The following is a 20,186-nucleotide window of genomic DNA, read 5'->3' as shown; positions in this document are numbered from 1 at the left end:
AGCTCCTCTTGTTTTAGAGTTGCCCACATCTCATCCCAATTAAGCAATGCTGCTCTACCCAAGATACTCTGGACAAAGACCTGCCACTCATCCGAGACAGAATTTGGGATCAGTCTCACTAACTCTGAATACTGAGATGTGTACCCGGCAGCCGACAATTCATCACGGGTCTCCTTCAGCTTTGTGAGGAATGGATCCACACATTCTCCCTTCTGCATCTGCGCAGATCTCAACATTTGTTCCAAGTACATCATCCGCTGCTCGGAAGATCCCGAATATAACGTGGCCAAGGCATCCCACATCTCCTTAGCAGTTGCTTTGCTAGCAACGTGGCACAGCGCGTGATCCTTGACTTCATCCAAGATCATCCTCTTGGCCTTTGCCATGTCAGCCTTGTACTTCTTTAGCAGATTTGCATCTATAGGGTCAACCACCACACTGTCGACATACATCTTGAGGGCATGCTCATCTAGAAGGAAAGACATTCTAGCCTTCCAGATGACGTAGTTGGATGCTCCATCCAACCTGTCTTGATCCCTCAAGCCACTGGTTGCCATATCCTCCAAAAACTGTCAAACAGCTCCCTCTTTCTCCCTACTACATAGCTTCTAGGCTAGCTTACGTACTCCTTGATGGGGCTGGTAAGTCTGTTGCTACTCTGCTGCCCAACAAATGAGAAATATTGATTTCCTCAGCAAGAAACCACTGAGGAATTATTCCCTCACTATGTGATCAGCATCCTTCTTCCAACAGCTTTTCTGCCCAGCACTCAGCTTGCAGAAAACTGTATCCCTCTAGCTTTGCCCTAAGGCTCTGCATGGCTCCCTCTTCCTTGGCAAATTCTCAGTCCAGCAGTCTTACCTCTCTGTGGACTCACTCAGGGAGAGACAACCTCGAAAATATATCCCTCCTGGCTAGAACTGCGCAATCCCTCAAGGGATTTAAACTGTTTCTTCTTGCATTGAGTTGGCCCTTGTTTCAGTGCTAGATGTGCTCTTCCTGTTTCACATCAACACCTCCAACACCATGTGAAAATTCCTAGATCTAACAATCTCAGGAATCCTATTGCAACTAGCTGAGTCTACTTCACCTAGATTGTAAATTATATTACAAACTTATATCATATGTCTTCTTGAAATATTGAAGTAAATTACTGAAGCAGCCTACACCAAATTAAATATGATTCTGAAACATAGAAACTGAGCAAGGAAATACAAACACATAGGACACCGTTGTTTTTGGACAAATGTCCCCGGAAAAACCCAATGCGGGAAAACCGGTGCAGCAGCTCTAAGGATTTATTATTATTAAGCAGTAGCAAATTCTGAATACATCTCTGAATACCTCATAGGGTTATTCAGTTACAAAGAGAAATAGACTGAGTGCCCCAGCTTTTCTGGCTGCCTCTGCGCAGTGTCTGTGTCAACGCAACGTCAAGCTGTCTGGGGACTGTGTCAATCCTCTAGCAGGTCGATTTGCTGCCCAGGAGATTCGATTTCTGCCTCTCGGTCTCACACCCCGACTCCCGGCTTCTGAAACTCGAATCCTTTTGCAAATTTCAGACTCCTCACTGGTTTTTGTGCTGCCTCTACGTGGCTTTACGTCAACCCCTTTGGCTCAGCGCTGCCATTGCTGGATTACCCTCTACCTCTCTCTATTTATGACTCTTCGGCCGAGAAAATCACTCTCTCCAGACAACCAACGGCCTAGATTAACTCCTAATCAAAGGCTTAGATCGTTTTGACTTGATCTCCATCTTTATCTAGAAGATTCACCCACAATTAGATTAATACCCATTAATATTTTAATTTTCTTAAGTTTATACTAAGGAACCCCATTAGAAATATTAATTATTTTAATATAATTGTTTCTGGATGGAATTTCCCAAAACGGTTTCTAGGTTCTTTGGAATGCCTGTGCCCAAGCCTCCCTGCAAAAATTTGAGGCCTAGAGGACATATGATGCTACCCCAAATCAACACGACCTTCTTTAGGTACCAAGACCAACAATGCTTAGACCTCTTCATCAAGAAAATTTTTAGCCATATATCTCAATTCCTACACACCATACCCTAGTTTGGGATGACCAAGACGATCACCTCGTACTTTCATGTAGATCCATTAGATTAGCACCACAAGCAACAGGCAAAATTTCAAGGTGCACCAAACAATGGAAAGGGTGAGATCTCAAGTCCCAAACTAGCCTGCCGCCCCCCCCCCTCTCCCAAGGGATTTATGGATTTCATCGAGACCAGTTTAGCGATGCCAAACCATTCATTAGTTCACATGTCTCCAAAATACTAAAAGGACCAGCTGCACACAACTCTAGAGCAGGGCGGCCCCAACCCATTCGAGTACCTCCCCATCCCATAAGAACAACTAAAGATCTATTTAGTGCTTCTTTCTTTCAACCTTAAATGCTAGGAGTATCCCTCGCTCCTACATCCCCCCCAAGGATCATATAGCGTGCCCACTAATGATTCCAAGGGACTTCGACAACGAGCCAATGCCCAGTTCGCCTCCCTTGCCATTGCTTATCAAATTCAAGAGCCCTTAACATCTTTAGCTCCATTGTGAAACCTCTCTATCTCACTCTTTCCAATTTGGCAAGCTATTGATTATTGTGCATCATGACATAGTCTTTTATAGACGTGTCACAACAACACTACAACTTCTTCTTTCTTTCTTTATGTTCTTTTCAAAATTTTCTAGGAGTTGTTCTTGCATTCCCACATTGTATTCATATTGTTTGTACTCTTCATCACTACCATTGACATACTTTCGTTGTCATTTGTTTGGACACTGTTGAAGGCAGATCCTTCACAAGTAAACAAGAACGGACTACATCATGAATACATAGCAAGAACATACACAATACACAAATAATAACAAAGCTTCGGGAAAGAAATCGAGCCTCATCCTTATTCCAACTTCATGCATAATTATACATAGTAGATGTGGTTGGAGTTGTTGTACCCAGTCCAACCAATCACTCATACATTTACCTTTTACCATTTATTACATATATTTACTTATATAAGTATGATGACTATACATGGCCTAAGAGGTCCCTACAACATCTCCCCCCCCTCAATGTCTTACTCGTCCTGATCAAGGGTGCAACAATGTCTTGGATCTCTACTTCTCATAGAAGTATGCTTACTATACATCAACCATGCATATCAATCTGCATTGGTGACTCAACCGCAATAGCCACCAACTAAATAGGATGATGCATGTATACAAGGTTTACTATGGCTTCTACTTGCTTAGTGGCTACATCACAATGCTTCACATTCTCTACAGTCTCTCTCTTATTCAAACTGCTACTCCAACCAAAAACCATTGAGCAACTCCTCTCCAATCCAAGGGCCTCTCTTGCCTCACTACAAATGAGTCCAATGTGTGATTGTCGCTCCTAGGAGTTCTTCATTCTTACATAAAATTAGTGAAGTTTGCAACATTAACCCACCTATCTTTTACCACTATCACAACCCAAGTAACCATTCGACAATTTTCATACCAGCGGGCTCAATCAATTCAATTTTTCTTTTGTCATCATCTTGTCATTTTAGCTCTGTGTGTAAGTTTAGCCTATTTGGTCATGTTCTTGACTGCATTCTTTCGCTCATCCCCTGCTACAACTGAAGTTTGTCAAATTCAAAGAATTTTTCATTTTTTTCTGCTCATCTCAGATGATATGTTGTTGTGGTATGTTTTTTATTGTTATGGTTGTGCTCTCTTATCACTTCTTCTACTGCTATTGTTGTTTTCTAGAGACATATGGAGTTTGTATTTGATGTATTACATGAAAGACATAGGACAACTTGACTCACTAAGACTTACATGACCATGATTTCGACTAGATATTGACAGATGTCAGCGAGAAGTTGACCAGCTTTCTTTACATTACAAAATTAACTCAATCAACAATTTTTTTATTTTTTTTTACACGAGTATGTTTTGACTCAACTAAACTCGTTTATAAACTTGACTCTAATATCCTCCTTGAATACTTTTTTATAAGACTCTGTGAACATTCAAATTGACATAAGATTACTATTTACTAATTTGAACTATATGAATAAACACATTCCAATTAAATGCAACAACCTCTCCCGCCTGTGGAAGTCGTCTTGGTGTGCTTTGAACAAGTAGTAAAACATTGATGTAGTGATATGCCACTTGAAGTTGTTTCACACTGAGTTTTTCATCTTTCCTTCAACAATGAGAACCTTCTAACTAGCCATTTGCTTCTTTATATTCATATTGGCATTGATCTATGTATTGAACACATTAACCTTAATGTTGGGGTCATTGAAGTTATACTTGTTGTTGCATAAATCTCCTTTGGTCGCTTCCTCCTGCTGCTGTTGTTGGGGATCATTGTAACTAGCATGCAATCCTCTGGTTGTTGTTAAGCTCTTTGGGAGGTCCTTATATGGAGGCTCAACTCCCACATATGTTTGGTCGACCTCGACTTGGTAGTCAATTTTGACTCAACCATTTTTACTTATATGAAACTTTCTATTATGTTGTCGACTGAAACAAGGCTATACATGTTCATTTCATACCCATGGGCTAAATACAAACCCATCAAAATAATCTAAATCCTTCTCTGCCCAATCATTGGAAGGTCGTGGAGCACATGGTGTTGACCCAGTCCAACCGTGAAGCAATGGATTCCACTAGTAGTGAAACGAGATATGTTGAAGTGAAGTTAAGTATTGAGAATTCAACTCCAATCAGGGATTGGAATCAACCAAGTCGACTAGGTCAAAGCTAGCCAATACTTGTCTACAGATATGCTTCACTATACTTTTGCATATGAGATTTTGTAACCTCATGGGCATCGTGCTTGGGTTTTAGTCATATATTCTCTGAGTCTTTGACCTTCTAATTAATGGACAATAGAGTAAGAAGAAAAGCATGAGATTTTGAGGGTATCTACCCCACCTGTATGATGGGTTCCATCATGTCTTTTGTATTATTGAATGGTGTCTGAGCTCAATTTTATGTATGCCTTGTAATGATTGATTTTCTTCACCTTCACAACTAAGAGTCTTAAGCGTTCGAAGCAGTGGATCCCTAGATAAAGATCTCGTCGTTGTTGAACAAATTGGACAGAATTTGAAACTTGAACTACTCGATAATCTACTCCTGCTAAACTTTAATTGCGCTTGTGATATCTAGATCACCATAAGGTGGTGGTGGATAATAAGCTAGATCGTTGGTAACTGAATCCATATAAATAGGCACTGCATTTAAAACATTTGGAGCATGAGACTCTTTTTCTTGAACACCTGGCTCTTCCTTTCTCACATCATACTTTTCATCTCTATTATTACCAAACTTAGAATATTCCAATAGCCTAAGACTTGATAAGACATATGGTGGTTTTTCCCCATCACGTGGTGATTCATTCCCAAATTGACTTGTTCACACATTAGTCTAATGAGTAAACCACGATCGGATTATATACAATCAAATTGGTTGACCTATATTTTCTCATACTCTAACAATGTATTTGTATCTCCATTTCATCTCCTTTGGTTGACTATGCACCAAGTCCATCCGACTAAACTATGTCAAGTCGATGCATTCGGTCTAATAGACGAGTTCGACCAAGTCGACCAATACTTTTTAGAACTAGAAATATTAATCTATATTCATTGTCACACATCATACATGACATAAAATAATTTCCTCGTCATGGCATCTCACCATTGTCAATGGCATATTAAGATGCTACAAGGCAGTCAAATATCACTTTGATGTGTAGCTAGAAATAACCATGGAACTCACCTTGACCTCAACTTCATCCACAGCTTCTTCAAGAAAATGTAAAGGACCATGCTTGATATACACATTCAAGCCTAAAGGGTCACATGTACAACAACAATTATGTATTTTCTTTTGGGTTTCCACATGTTTTTCGATGGCAGAGTAGAAACTATTAGAGTCAAAATCCTATTGACTTAAATTGAAACATGTCAAGGAGGCTGCTTGGGAAACTCAAATTGAAGTCCTCTAGCCATTCACAGACAAGGAACAAGAAAAAGAGAGGGAAGCTGCAAAATACACAATGTCGTTTAAGGTCAACCTGTCGAGCCCCCTGCCGGAGACTTCCAAGAAGCTCACGAGCAAGGAGGTTGAAGAACGATCGAGGTCAAGGAACTAGCAGTAGGAATAAATTGGCAAAATGTCTTGAATGATATCACTCTCGACAATCCTAAGTTGCAGAAATGCCTGGATGCAATAGCAAAACAGGTACTGGAAGAAACAACTAAAGCCAAATCTACATGGAAGCAGAAGAAACCACAATAATTCTTGCGGTCATCAGTCGAACGGCACATCTTACAACCATTAGGCCAAGCAAAAGAATTTCAATCACTCCAACACATGTTATAAGGGAGAATGGTGGGCAATAGACGCAAAAGGAAAAACATGTCAAGACCCAAGAAATCTCATCTGAACATGTCAAACCAACAAACTTGGGCAAGGACACTCTAGTAAAAGTCGAGTTAGAGTCACACGAAGTACACAGCACACCATAGGATCAGGAGAGAACTACTCAGTTGACCCAGACCAAAACATCTACTCAGACAGCAGTGAGCAAGAGAATGCAAAAAAGCGTAAAAAAACCATAAGTGCAAGAACAATCTAAATTGACTACCTTGCCATATGATTTGACATATGCATCTGACAGGCTATTTTTTTTCTTGTTTAACATATACAGCGCAAGAAACTAACGCAAGATGGGAGAAGTTGACCAACAGCGAAAAGCTGAGACATAGGAAGCAGCAAGAAAAGGAGCTTTGGTCAAATTGCCATGGGCAAAAACACTTCAACTCGACATCCATGCCTAAATTAATGATCCACTTATTGCTATTTAGCAATTGGTCTACTAATTGATAGATCATAATGTATAAACAAATGAACAGGTTGCCTAGCTACAATAGAAGGCTAGAGAGCAAGGGAATCAAGAATTGTTGATTGTTATTTAGCAACAATACAAGGTATTTATGCAAGCGAAACAAAAGGTGGAAAGCACATTGGACAGGGTTGCAACACTTAACATTATTCTTAACAATTGGTCGACCTATCCATCAAATAAATGTAGTCAATTACGGGCACACCAGATGTTAATTCGAGATTTATCGTCATGGCAGCATATCACATTTACATTTACAAGTCAGGCGAGGACTGGATTAGAGAATCAAATAGTGCAAGAAAAGAATGTAAAGTGCATGTTAATGCAATAAGAAAGGCAATGGGTTAGAGAAGGAAAGAAAGCACAAATTGAAGCCTCCAATGCCACTAAGTACCTACAGAATATCAATGCAAAAATCCGGCATTAGAGCAACAAGGTTCTCTCAACTTGCTTGTTAACCTATGCTACCAAGGTTCTCTCAACTTGCTTGTTAACCTATGTTACCAGGATACGGATCCGCCAAATTTTTGGAAAGTCAGGGTTCGAATACAAGAAGGATATGTCAAGTACAAAAAAATATAATAATAAAAAATTTAAATTTTAAAAACATATTTGAAGTTCAAATGTAGAGAAGTAAGTAATCACTTTAATATTTTGAAGTATAATAACTAAAAATATTTTATAATATAACTTATATAGTTAAATTATTTTATAAAATCTATAGTTTATATTTTAAACGATAATTTAAAATAGTTTATATTATTAATTTCTTATTTGAAACTATATAGTATAGAATATTTTAATAATTTAGTCTATAATTAAATTGGAATTATTGTATATATATATATATATATATATATATATATATGATTTTATATTATAAAAGAATTATTGAATAACATAAATATAATGAAATATAATTTATAATTACATGAATACTTTCAGCTTATAAAATTGATACACAAATTGATAAAGTTAACACTTAATAAACTAAACTAGTCTATCTACCTACCTTAAATCCACGAATTTGACGCATTTGGCAATGGTAAAATCCAGGAATTTGGTGTTGTCATCAATACACAACCTCGATCATCGCCCTTGCCCTCGTCCTCACGCAACCTCACTTTTGCCCTTGCAAACATTGATTGTTGTCATCACTCTTTTACACAGTGACAGTGTCGTGTGTATTATTATAATGGGTGAACAGAGGTTGTGTTTCAGGAGATGCTAAAACGAACCAAGTATTTGCATTGTCTGAATTCATTGTTGCTAAATCTGCCTCCAATGCTAAAACAAATTGGGATGTGCACAGTCTGAATTCCTATTACTAAATCCCCCCCCCCCAAAATGACAGGACCCGCGGCCGAGCTAAGTAAAACAGCTCCAGCATGAAAGATGTGTTTCTTGATATTTTGAATGTATCATTGGTGAATCTTACATAGATCTAGACGAATCTGTACCTGAATCCGGTTCAAAGCCAAGATCTGTGTTTCCCAAACCTACCACCCACGAATCCAGTAACACAGTTGTTAACCAAGAAAGCTCCATCTCAGAAAAAGTCAAATATTTGGCAAATATGAGAGATGCAAGCCTAGTAGTCTGTGAAAGGCTAGTCAAAATTTGACCAACACTTACACCCACAATTTATCAAACAACATTTGGAGAAACCCTTGTCTTGACACCATCAGCACACCCAACGTCGCCTTAACCCAAGTTCTATTTTTTTAAGCCAAACATGTCGGGATGTGGCTCAACAGTCCCACGATAGTAGTTCGACATTCTGGAATCAGAGGTCGAGGGTTCTGCCTAGTCACCGGGGGAGAAACAAAGAAGAGGCATCCACATATTAAGCCCTCCCAGAGGAGTACAAGGAATAAAGGATGATCAACCTACAAGATCAGTCGACCAGCCAGCGCGGCAACATACAGTGGCACAACCTTCTCCATCGACTGCAAAATGACTTTCCAACATTAACCAGCATAATCTTTTTCTTATTCTTTCTTTCTTATATACTCTTCTACTATACTTCTTTAAATTTTGTAATTCTCCAAGTCTCCCCCTTCTTCGGGATGAAGAAGGCATTAAAGGTGGGGGAGATGTTGGAGGAGCTAGTCGACTGAGTCGACTAGCCCAATCGAGTCAACATATCAAAGGATGTATTGTAAGTCGAGACAGTTAAACTGTTGTAATTGTCTACTCAAGGATATAAATATGAATGTACTCGACTCTATGTTACCAATTGGTTGTTGAGGATATATTAATACAAGTGTGCATTTGCTAGCTCTCTATTACTTTTGTGTCTCTTTTCTCTTCCATGTAATGCATATAACTCTTTAAGCTTACTCGATGTTCCATCCTACTGGTGATCAATGCATACTTTTTGCTAGATTACAACAGACATTAATAAAATTATCTTATCTTGTGATGCTTCAACAGATCCGCCCCCCATCTAGAACTTCGCACCAACTTTCGAGGTCTTTATCGTATCGCATAAAGTTTAGTTTCATGTGATACATGTTGTATCACACAAAAATAAACTTCATGCAATACACCCAAAACTACCAATTTTGCCTTAAAATATTTTCTAAATTCCTACTAAGTGATCCCTATTGCCTCAAAATCTAGTAGGCCTTGTGAGAAGTCTCGTAAGGCAAGGACTGGACCTAGATGCAACAATGAGGAGGATTGCCACTGTCACCTCAACAATCCTTCTACTCTTTAGTGCAACTTCGCCACATGGGAGGCTTCCCATTTTTCACATAAAGGATATCCTAAGTTTGATGACTTAAGGTGATATGAATCTAAGGCTAAGTAAGGTGCTTCTTTAATGAACAAGGGCACAATTTTCTTTATGTAGGAGTTATGTACCATATACCAAGCCCTCTAGAGATACTTGACACCGAGGGTGTCAAGATCTAGATCAACAAAAGAGTGCGTAGGCATACAAACATTAAGAAAAGGTCTGCAAATGATATGATCAACAAAAGGAGAGAGCAAACCTTCAAATTAAGTCGTAAGTTGAAGGCCTAGGTAAGGTTAGGGTTTTGCAAGGGCACAAATTGCATAGGGTAGATGACGTCAGCCCTATTATGGATGAAAAGAGCTAGATTTTGAGTGCCAAGGATCAATCAAGGTGAATTCAAGCTACAAAAGCCTCAATACCTATCCAATAGGTGGCCTACTTGAATTCGACCCTATGCCCTAGACCTAGCAACTTGCATTAGAGGACCTAGAAAAATATAATAGGAGAAAAGATCAAAGTTTTCACGATTGTTTACCACCATAAGGATTCCTAGTGCCTTTCCCTACTTGGATGATGGAGTTTTGGGGCTAAAATTTAAGAGAAATTAAACTTATGCTTCGAATAAGGGGGAAAATCCTAGTTTTCACTTGATAAACCTTAACTATATTTTTATTAGGAGAGAAATTAAATAGATGAAAGGTCTCTAGGAGGTCCTCTATGGCATTCAAGGGATACAAATTCAACAAAGCAATGATCAAGCAAGATATTCTACAAAAGATACGCATTTCGACATGGAATAAGAAAAACCCTAGCTTAAATTCATCACATGAAAAACATCAAAAATCTGCAAATTACACTTAAAAATTTTCCAAGAAGTAGCCTTCTTTCAATCCCAAAAAGGCATCTCCAAGGCACAAATCATTCTCCAACAGCAATAGCTCCAAAAAGATCACATCTCCACAAGTAGTGAGTTACATCTAGGCTAAGACGATCTTTCTAAAGGACGTCGAAATCCACAAAGTGAATGAGAAAACAAGAATGGAGTGATCCTCTACTTAGATGAGGTCAATCATATCCATTAATTTGTCTAAAAGCCCTATGACAAGTTTAATTTTGAGTGAGCATGAATTAAATGGGTTACAAGCCAATCCAATAGCTCAATAAAATAAAATAAGCCATTAATTGCCCAGGCATGTGGATTGAAACTCCTCATAAGCATGACATCATGCCCTTTTAGGGCGAATTAAGCTCGAAAAATGCACCTCCAGCCATCGTAATCAACCATGAATTAAGGATGAGTCCTCAGATCAAGCCTCAAAACATCTCCATGTTTCCAAAAGCCAGCTCTAGGTGGCTTGTGTCATCTCCATGGGTACTATTAAGACAAAGCAGTGGAATCTTTCTCTAGTGTTGGGGCTCCATGAGGTGGTAGAAGCCCTCCCTAATCATCCTGGGGATGATCATCATCATTTGGACTCTAAATCAAGGCATGCCCATGAAATAATCTCAAGGTCAGCTTGGGGGCATGTTAGGTCTTCCTGGTACATCATCAAGAATCTCCAACAATGGGCAAAGTGAGCTTCAACATTTGGGGGTGCTCTGAGGTGTCAATCAACTGTTGAAATCATCAAAGTGCCCAACAATCTGTCGTGGAGGGGCAATGATGCATTTGCAAGGTCATCACTTCTCTCTGGAAGTATAGTATGGCATGGACATCATGTGGAGTATGGAATAGTTATGGACACACTACTTCAATCCAACCTTCCCAAGTAGTGCCCCTCCTACAAACCCTAAGGCCTCAACGGAGGTCCCATTAGACTAGAGCTAAAGACTAACCCCCCTGGTAAGGTCAGAGAACAAGTTTACAGTCAATATCAATCAATCATCCAGATCACCCCTTTATCCATGTTAGAATTCCCAAAACACTAAGTAAAAGCACTTGATGGCAAAATGGTTAGAGTACTTGACAATTGGTAGTCCACCTTCATTCAAGAGGAATGTCAAATGGTGATAGGTGTATAACCCGTGCAAATGGTGAAGGAATGTGGCATTTCATCATAACTAAGCAAATATAGGGTTGTTGGTTGGCTTGCCAGCGGCTGTCCAAAATAGGTGGAAACTTTTCTCCTATTGGGTCACCCACTTTTGGTCAATAACAATCACCAAGGCCAAAATACTCCCTTGAGGCCCTCTTTTGGCTTCTTTGAGACATCAAAGGGGCTTCAAGCTTAGACCTATTCTTACCCACACTTAGGAGTAAAATATTAAGATCACAAAATGGGGGTCTTATACTCGGGAAAAGTAGTCATTATGCCAAGGACCTTACTTTAAGCATACAAACACACACATACCTCCTTCAAAGGTAGGCCTAGATAGGCAAGGGTCCCAAGACCCTATGAATCTTTTCCTTGGATCTTCTCTTTTATTAGCAAATCTCTTGCAATTTATGGCAGTGTAGTTGTCTTTCCACTTCAATGATTACAAGCTTCTACAATACAGAAATACCTGCATCCTAAGCTCGCAACACTTGGGGTTTTCTGAATCTTTTACCGCTAAAAGCTTTCCAAGGTTCACACAAGTTGTGAATCCCTTTATATCACAACATTCTACATCTTTCCCTTAGGGATTAAGTACGGAACAATACATCTACGTAGGCAATGTACCCTCCAAACACTCATATCGTCCACCATACATAGCTGTATAGCAAAGTTACTGTGGCAGGGTGTGACTTTCTTTCAAAAGGATTCTCAGGGATGCAAACCAGCATCCTCTAACTTCTATTTCCTCAGCAACTGGACTACAAATTTTCTTGGTAACAGTCATATATGTGCATGATACCTAAGGGCTAAACACCCATATTGTCTGGACTATCATACATAGCTGTATAGCAGAGTAACTATGGCAGTGTGTGACTTTCTTTCTCTAAAGAAAAATCGAGCATGAAAACCAGCATCCTCTAGCTTCTATTTCCTCAACAATTGGACTACAAAATTTATTGGCAACAGACATATATGTGTATGACACCTAGGGGGTAAGACTTGTGAGGCAGGCTCATAGTTTGCCTAGGTTCATTACGACAAGCACACTATCTATGCCATTAAACCATAGAGGCCCCTCCCACTATCTAAATTCAGTTTTTTAAACATTCATCAAGTATACAGAAAGGACAGCAATACATGCAGACCATAAATACAATGACCTATTTATTGGTAATTAGTAACCTTCAGACCTCTAACAAACTATGGTCTACCATTCTCCATGGCACCACAAATTACACTATGTTGGTTTCCAGACTGATATAAATAAATTTTAAGGGAGCCTTTTAATGTTTTGCTAACATTCAAAATGCTAATGTCTAAAATCATGCTACTATAGCAACCACCACAGAGGCCCTAAATCCTTTAATTATCATTCAGCTAAGCCCTATCTTTCAGGTGTAAGCATATCATATCAACATTAACCAGAGGTTATGATATAACTCTATCTGTAATCTAAATTCCTATGGAAGGCCTACGCAGGAAACTCGGTTTCATTCTTAAGGCATTCTGCATACAGAATTTTCCTTTTTCCACACATATTACCGCAGCCATTTACTTCCCATAACCAAATGCAAGTATAAAATAGGCTGTGAGTAAATTGTCAAAACATAGCAAGAGCACTTATCTGAGTTAGAAGCTGCCTAACCAACTAAGGGTGAGAACTTTTCCACCCATCCAAAGGAACATCTGCACATAGTTTTTCTACAGTTGGTCGCCCCCTAACCAAACCATAATACCACGAGGGTGAATATAAGCAACTCTAAACAAATTTTGGGTGAATGACAAATTCTTCAAGGGTTGAACTCACAAGGCAAGCTCCTCATTGGTTCTCAGCACCCCCACAATTCTAGGCACCCACTTCTGTGAAATCTGCTCTGCAAAAGAGTGAGATGCCCTTCACTGCCCCACAGTCCACAGTCCCTCAAGGAACTCCCTTTCAATGCTTCCAGTGCACTCAGCAAGGACCCCAATCCATTGTCCCACGTTCCAGCAAACCAGAGACTTCCCATGTGATTTCTAGAGGCTCAAATCACATGTTTCTCGTTGGTTTAACTCAGCCAAGAGCTCAACTAGCATCCAGTTCTCCCACAGCTCTCCTCTGCATGTGGAACCTGCATCTCTCCTCACACATTGCAAGTTGTCCATTAAGGTTTGGGTTGTCCAAGATTTCCCATGGATGTACTTGCCCATTCCTTACATTTGATGTTGAGAAGACTCTCTCAACTACCAATCCATCCTCAATAATTGTGGAGAGGAGACACTTCAACCAACCAAGTTTTCCCATTTAATGAATTGGACTAGAGGAAAAAATGGGTGGCCTACTTTCAAATTCAAATATCAAGCAAAGGGTTTTGACAGAGGTGATTTGGGATTATTTACAAGGTGAACCCTCAAAGCGCCCTTACTATTCCCAACTCATGGTATCATGGTCCCTATAGGCACTTAGGCACTCATGCCAAAGTCAAATGTTAATTAAAATGAATATATATATATTTTGTTTTTGATATATCCAGTTCAGCTTGGCATGCCAAAAATAAAACAATGCTAAACCTAATTAATTACAATCTTCAGGGGGTCAAAATGGGGACATTGCAGGCAGCCAACTCATATTTATGAAAGCTCCTATACATTCAATTATTGCAAAGTCAACCTGCTTTTATTTCAGCAGTTGATCAGCAACTAATAGCAAGCCACCCCTTATTTAAGACTGAGCTGACCTTGGGTGGACCAGTACAAAAGGGAGAGTGGCAGTCACTTTCCCTCATAGAATAAAGGCATTAGCTCTTCTGATAAATGCACATATCTTCTTCTAATAGCAGATATTTCAGCCGTTGATAATAATAACTAATGGAATATCTGAAATCAGGCTCATTGGCAGATATAACCCAAAATCTTTCCCTGGAAATCTGCCACATCATCATTTCTAAAACAGTAACTTGATTTTGAGGAATAGTCACTGGGTCATCACTCTACTATAATGATCCATCATCATTTTCAAGAAACATTTCAGCATAAGGCCAATACACTAAAAATCTTGTGATTTCCATGTATACATCTATGAATTAGGCTCATAATCTCTCCTCTTGAATTCTCTTTATTGATAAGTATATTAATCTGCATCAGCATGAGCCTTAGTTCTGGCCTTAGAATTAGTGATCATAGCCTGGTAACAGTTCCACCTTCATTTTGAAGCAGTATCCAGGAAGAAAATCCAGATGGAATCAATAATTGGTTTGAACCAATAATGAGGCACCAACTTTGACAGACCGTATCTACTTCGGCTGTACACCAAAACCTGCAATATTATATATCTAGACAAAACTGTGGATCTGCACTTTCCAATGGCTCAGATCCCACTGAATTTGGCTGTCTGTCAAGATTCAAAAGGTTACACTGACCGGAACCTAAACTGTTATATTTCACCCACAATTGATTTGGTTCTGAAGCCATTCAGACAGAATTTGGTCACGCCAGTCAAAAAAAATTCTCCCTGGAACCAGACTGTTGGTTTTTGCCCTTGACTGGACTGATTCCAAACCTTAAATTGTTTGGACTGGGACTGATTCCAAAGCTTAAATTGTTTGGACTGGTATGCATACACCTCTGGCCGAGGTACGGTATATCATATATTAATATCGTTGCCAAGTTCTTTAAGTCTACTTTACAGGTGAATAGTTGCATTCAGATTTGATGTCCTTTGTAGAAAGATATGACTTTGACAAGATGCTGTTATTTTTGGCTTTGATCTACAACTCATTCAGAAGTTGACATTCCATTGACTGTAGCTTCCTGGTTGCATCTCCAATATATGTAAACAGTGTTGATAATATCAGCGATATTCGAAAATATCGCGATATTTTTGGCAAAACGATATATCGCCAAGTAAATATCGCGATATTTTCCATTTTGAAAATATCGGCTATGTTTAAAAATCTGAAAAATATATATATATATGCTTTCCGATATTTGCCGATATTGCCGATAAGATGTTTTCTGGACCCTCACCAATATTTTGCCGATACTGATATTATCAACACTGATGTAAAATTATACACGCGAGGAAAGCTCTCCAAGTCAACTTTCCAACACAAAAAGTCTCACTCAAATCTGTAGTCTGTAGCAAAAGTTATAGCTCCTAGATCTGATCACCACGGTTGTAATAACACTTGCAGAGCTCCAAATAGCACAAGAACAGAAGGTATAGCAGAAAGTAATTCAGAAAACAAGGTCACAAGTTATTCAGTAACCACACAAATTATTAGAATTATTCTCCAACATATGTGTTGGTTTGGGTGTGTACACAAATTATTAGAATTATTCTCCTACATATGTGTTGGTTTGGGTGTGTGTGCTTTCATTTTCCATTGCCTTCATTATTACTCATCCTGCAGTGGCTATGAACGACCAATCTTGCTAACCATGTTGGCAGAATCTGGGCCTGAAGTTGCATTTGTCGATCCAATGAACACTCTTGGTATCTATATTAACAGTACATCCACCAACTGCAAGCATGGTACTTCACAAGGCCCCTTAATAGCTTTTTCCTGAGAATATTTCACAAGGTAATAAATTTACCCCTGATGAAAATACTATCAATATTTTTCATTTTTGTTAATGAGTATTTTTGTGTTTGAAATAAGCTTAAAAGGCACACACTTCTCTGCTTTATCAGGTGGATTCCATTAGAGGCCATCATAAAGGCAAGTAAGTCTGGGATCGACAAGCATGTTATCTCCAAAGGCTGTTGAGCGTTTATCCGCAAAGTATTTCATGAGGTAATTAATTTCCTCCTTATGAAACTCCTATGGATATTTCTGTTGATGAGTATTTTGGAGTTTGTGATAAGCTCAAAAGGCACACTTCCTGGTTTTGTCAGGCAGATTCCACCAGTGGTCATTATAAAGGCCTGGGTCAAGTAAGTCTGGAAGCCATATGGATTGCACTATCTGATCACCCAAAGTGTCACAAAAGGCTTTTGGTTGTTCTCTTTTCAAGAAGAGTCACATTGTACTGCAACCGAAGAACATTTGCCTATGCTTTACAAAAAGAAAGATTTTGCATTCAAAGCTCATATACACAACATGAAAATGAACTCACAAATGATCCCCTCATAAAGAAAGAGAAAAGATATTTGAAAGTAACTGACCTTGTAATCTTTTATTCCAAAATGGAAAAACCGAATTTCTTCAGCTCTTAGAAACTCCATATTAACTCCTGGATAAGGCTCAGGGCAGAGCGAACTGGCATTCATTCAATGTAGACAAATTCGTTAGCATATTACTCCATATTTTGTCAACTATCTGTATGCATGCGTTTTCTACATCTTCACATCAAAAAGAATTGTAACCGCCATGAAACACAAATGCCTACATCATTCAAGATAAATCAAATGGAAACAAATAAACCATCAAAGGAATGGAGAAGAATCAATAAAGTCAAAATTGGAGCATAAAAAAATTCCACATCTTGCCATGATTGTATCGATGTCTAGAAATTGCACAAGAATACAACCAGGACATCTTAGTTATCCCCATCTTTTAAAATGTTGAAATTTGAATTGCCGCACTTATTCTTCAAATCAATTCCAAACAGAGAAGGAACATTCTTCACTATTAGCATAAACAATTAGCAGCAATGTCAACAACCTCAACTGAAATTGATATGAATAAAGCACTTTCAGTTCAACCCATACTACTTACATTATAGAGCGAAGCTTTAAGGTCTTCAGAAATGGAAAGTTTGCATGGTTGGGGAAACCTGATCTATAAACCCCCTTGTCTACCATTGCAAAATTCAATGGAGGGACAAAGCTAGCAATGCCTCCTTGCTGTCGGCATATTAGTTCTGCCTCATTCATCACTCTGGATCTGCCTGCAGCTACTCCATCGCTCCGTTTCAACTGCAATTTCACCATGCAGCACAAGATGGCCTCTTCACACAATTGCAGTTCATGGGTAACATAATTTCTAGCTATTGTTCCACCCACTATCCCTTGATTCCCCAAAACTGATATTTTCATTTACCTGCAGATAAAGAGTATTACATACAAAGCCACCATAATCCCCTTCTCTGACGATGCAACACATAGATTTTGAAAGTGAGAGTGAAAATGCTCAGAATTAAACATACCATTTTGTTGATTTGGACAGCATTGCACACAAACCCACCAGAGCAGACAACAATAAAAACAGATTTTGAAAATGGGCAATAACTTAGAATACTCATAATTATAATTTATATCATTTTGTTGTTTTGGGCCAGCATTGTATACAGAGCCACCATAACCTTCTTGAAACATGGAGATTTTGAAATAAAAGTACAATTTTGTTGTGTTGCACAACACTGCATTCAAAACCACCATGACCCACTTCCCCAACAACGAAATACAGCGTATGAGCATGGGCAGTGAGAATTCACATTATTAAAAATAACAAATTTGTTGTTTTGGAAAGCCTTGCAACAGAGACAGCATAACTCGATTCCGCGACAATGAAGTACGGAGGTTTCGAAAATAGGCAGTAAGCATATTCAAAATCAAAGTTGAAAAATTCAGTTTGGCAAATGATTCTAACGGTTTAACTCAGACTTGACGAAAACTCAACAGTAGAATTCATTCAAAATGAGGGTTTTTCCTTTCGCTTTTGGTAGTTATAATTGATGGCAACGATCTTTTTCCATCCTGCTGAGAGTTGGACTTGCAGGGCAGTGAATAGCCTACAAGTCCTAGAGGGTCTGCCTTGCTGCTAGCCAGTTTGACTCACCAGCAGAGTATCAAACTGACTGAGTTAACTCGTCTCAGCAGGACCGATCATGACCCCGGAGAATATGGAAGATATGGCGTCTTTTTCAAATATGTTCAGAATCATACAGCATTGCAAACGATTACAAACCCACTACAACCCACTTCCCTAATACTAAAGCACAAATATTTTGAGAATGTGTAGCAACAATACTCAGAACTAAAATATCCTTGTGTTGCTTTCGACAGAACTGCATGCCAAACCACTATAACCCTCTTCCCTAACAATGAAGCACAGAGATTTTGAAACTGGACAGTAAAGACACGGAGAATCAAACATACCATTTTGTTGTTTTGGACGAGGATTGAGGTAATCTCCATTTGGGTATCAAGGAGCTTCTTCATTTTATCAGTCCTACTCTTCTCTATGCTCTTCATGGACTGTGCCAGATTGTTCATGCTCTGTTCCATCTTATAACCAAAGGACTTGAGGGTCACTCCTCTCTTCTTAGGTCGTCTGTCCACATCATCATCCTCGGTGGCACTCATAGAAGCCGAGCTGGGCTTGGATTCAATGGAGGCTGCTTCACAAATACTATCCACGTCATCATCCTCGGAAGCCATTTCTTCTTCTTCCTCCTCCTCTTCCTCTTCTTCTTCATGGAGCTTCTGCCCAGAAGCCCTGTGCACAATGCGCTCAACGCGCTTATAGAACAGAAACCTGGAAGTCTCTCCGTGCAACTTGGCCTTGTTGTAGGACTTCTTGAGGCGATTCCACTTGTATTTGCACTGGACTCCGCTGTAATTAGCGCTGCAGGCAGCATTGACAGCATCGGCGATTTGACCCCAGTGGGTTTTTCCCAATCGGCCCCGGCTAACATTGAAGCACATATCTTCGAACTTGAGGAGCAATACATCAATGGCGGTGTTGGGCCATAGCGCCTCCTTCTGGGCTCTAGAAGAGGACTCTGTCATCTCTTTTCTTTTAAGGGACAACGGGATACGATTGTCGTTGGGATTCTGGGATTGAATTGAGGGCGATGCCATGAGATTTTGTAGGACTGATCTTATGCAGGCTATGGACTCCTGCTTTGATCGAAGATGGTGTTGTTGGTGGTGATACTGTGAGGAGGATGCCCTGGGGCTTTGCTGCACGGTGTGGAGATTGTAGTGATTGGGGGTCATGGATTCCGGTTCTACAATGGATGAGGATGATCCCTTCTTCTTGTTGGGTTGTTGGTGGTATGGGGATGTTGTTGTACTGGGCTCCTCTAATAACTGGGGCGTTTTCACTGAATCCCCCATATCGCTGCCTCCACCTTTATTTTGATTTCGAACTATAGAACTCCATATCAAACTCTGGTCTAAAAAATTCTTGGTAACTGAACCCCCTTTTATTGCTACCCCGGAGGGTTCAACACCGCCACGAGTTGCTTTGGGTAGCGCTGGGAAAGTACGAAAAGGAATCCCACCTTTGCATACTATTTTATTATTTATTTTCTCTTTTTCCTCGATCTCCTTCGCACACCAAGGAAATTACATAAGCCGCTCTGTCAAGGTTGGACTTTCATTGTGTTCAGACTTTTATCTTCAGGGAGTACCTAACGCGAAATTTTAAAAATGTAAAATGTGATGGATGTAACGTGGGTTTAAGTATTCAAAATATTTTATTAATTTATTGTTTTTAAATTACTAATTCATATGGGTATGTATTTGGTGCAGGGGTTGAAAA

At 39.3% G+C, this 20,186-nt stretch overlaps 1 protein-coding gene across 2 annotated transcripts in view; it reads right to left on the bottom strand.

Moving 5' to 3' along the window:
* LOC149138244 (uncharacterized) overlaps positions 1-19,888 on the bottom strand; it is a 31,678-nt gene extending 11,790 nt beyond the window's left edge. The window contains exons 1-3 of one of the 2 annotated variants that reach the window (XM_089446334.1): positions 18,797-19,885; positions 17,415-17,614; positions 16,862-16,955 (exon numbers count right to left, since the gene is read on the bottom strand). In XM_089446334.1, the coding sequence (XP_089302460.1) occupies positions 16,862-16,955; positions 17,415-17,614; positions 18,797-19,759 (1,257 nt within the window). In that variant the 5' untranslated portion in view covers positions 19,760-19,885. Of the gene's footprint in view, positions 1-16,861; positions 17,082-17,414; positions 17,615-18,796 lie in introns of those variants that run through there. The other variant, XM_089446335.1, reaches the window with a different exon arrangement.
* Between the last annotated feature and the right edge of the window lie 298 nt (positions 19,889-20,186).

Source organism: Pinus tabuliformis, chromosome X (assembly GCF_031772625.1).
Source record: "Pinus tabuliformis cultivar Carrire ecotype Pingquan chromosome X, CPIR1, whole genome shotgun sequence".
NCBI classification, from domain to species: domain Eukaryota; kingdom Viridiplantae; phylum Streptophyta; class Pinopsida; order Pinales; family Pinaceae; genus Pinus; species Pinus tabuliformis.
This window is presented reverse-complemented; position numbering and strand designations above follow the sequence as displayed.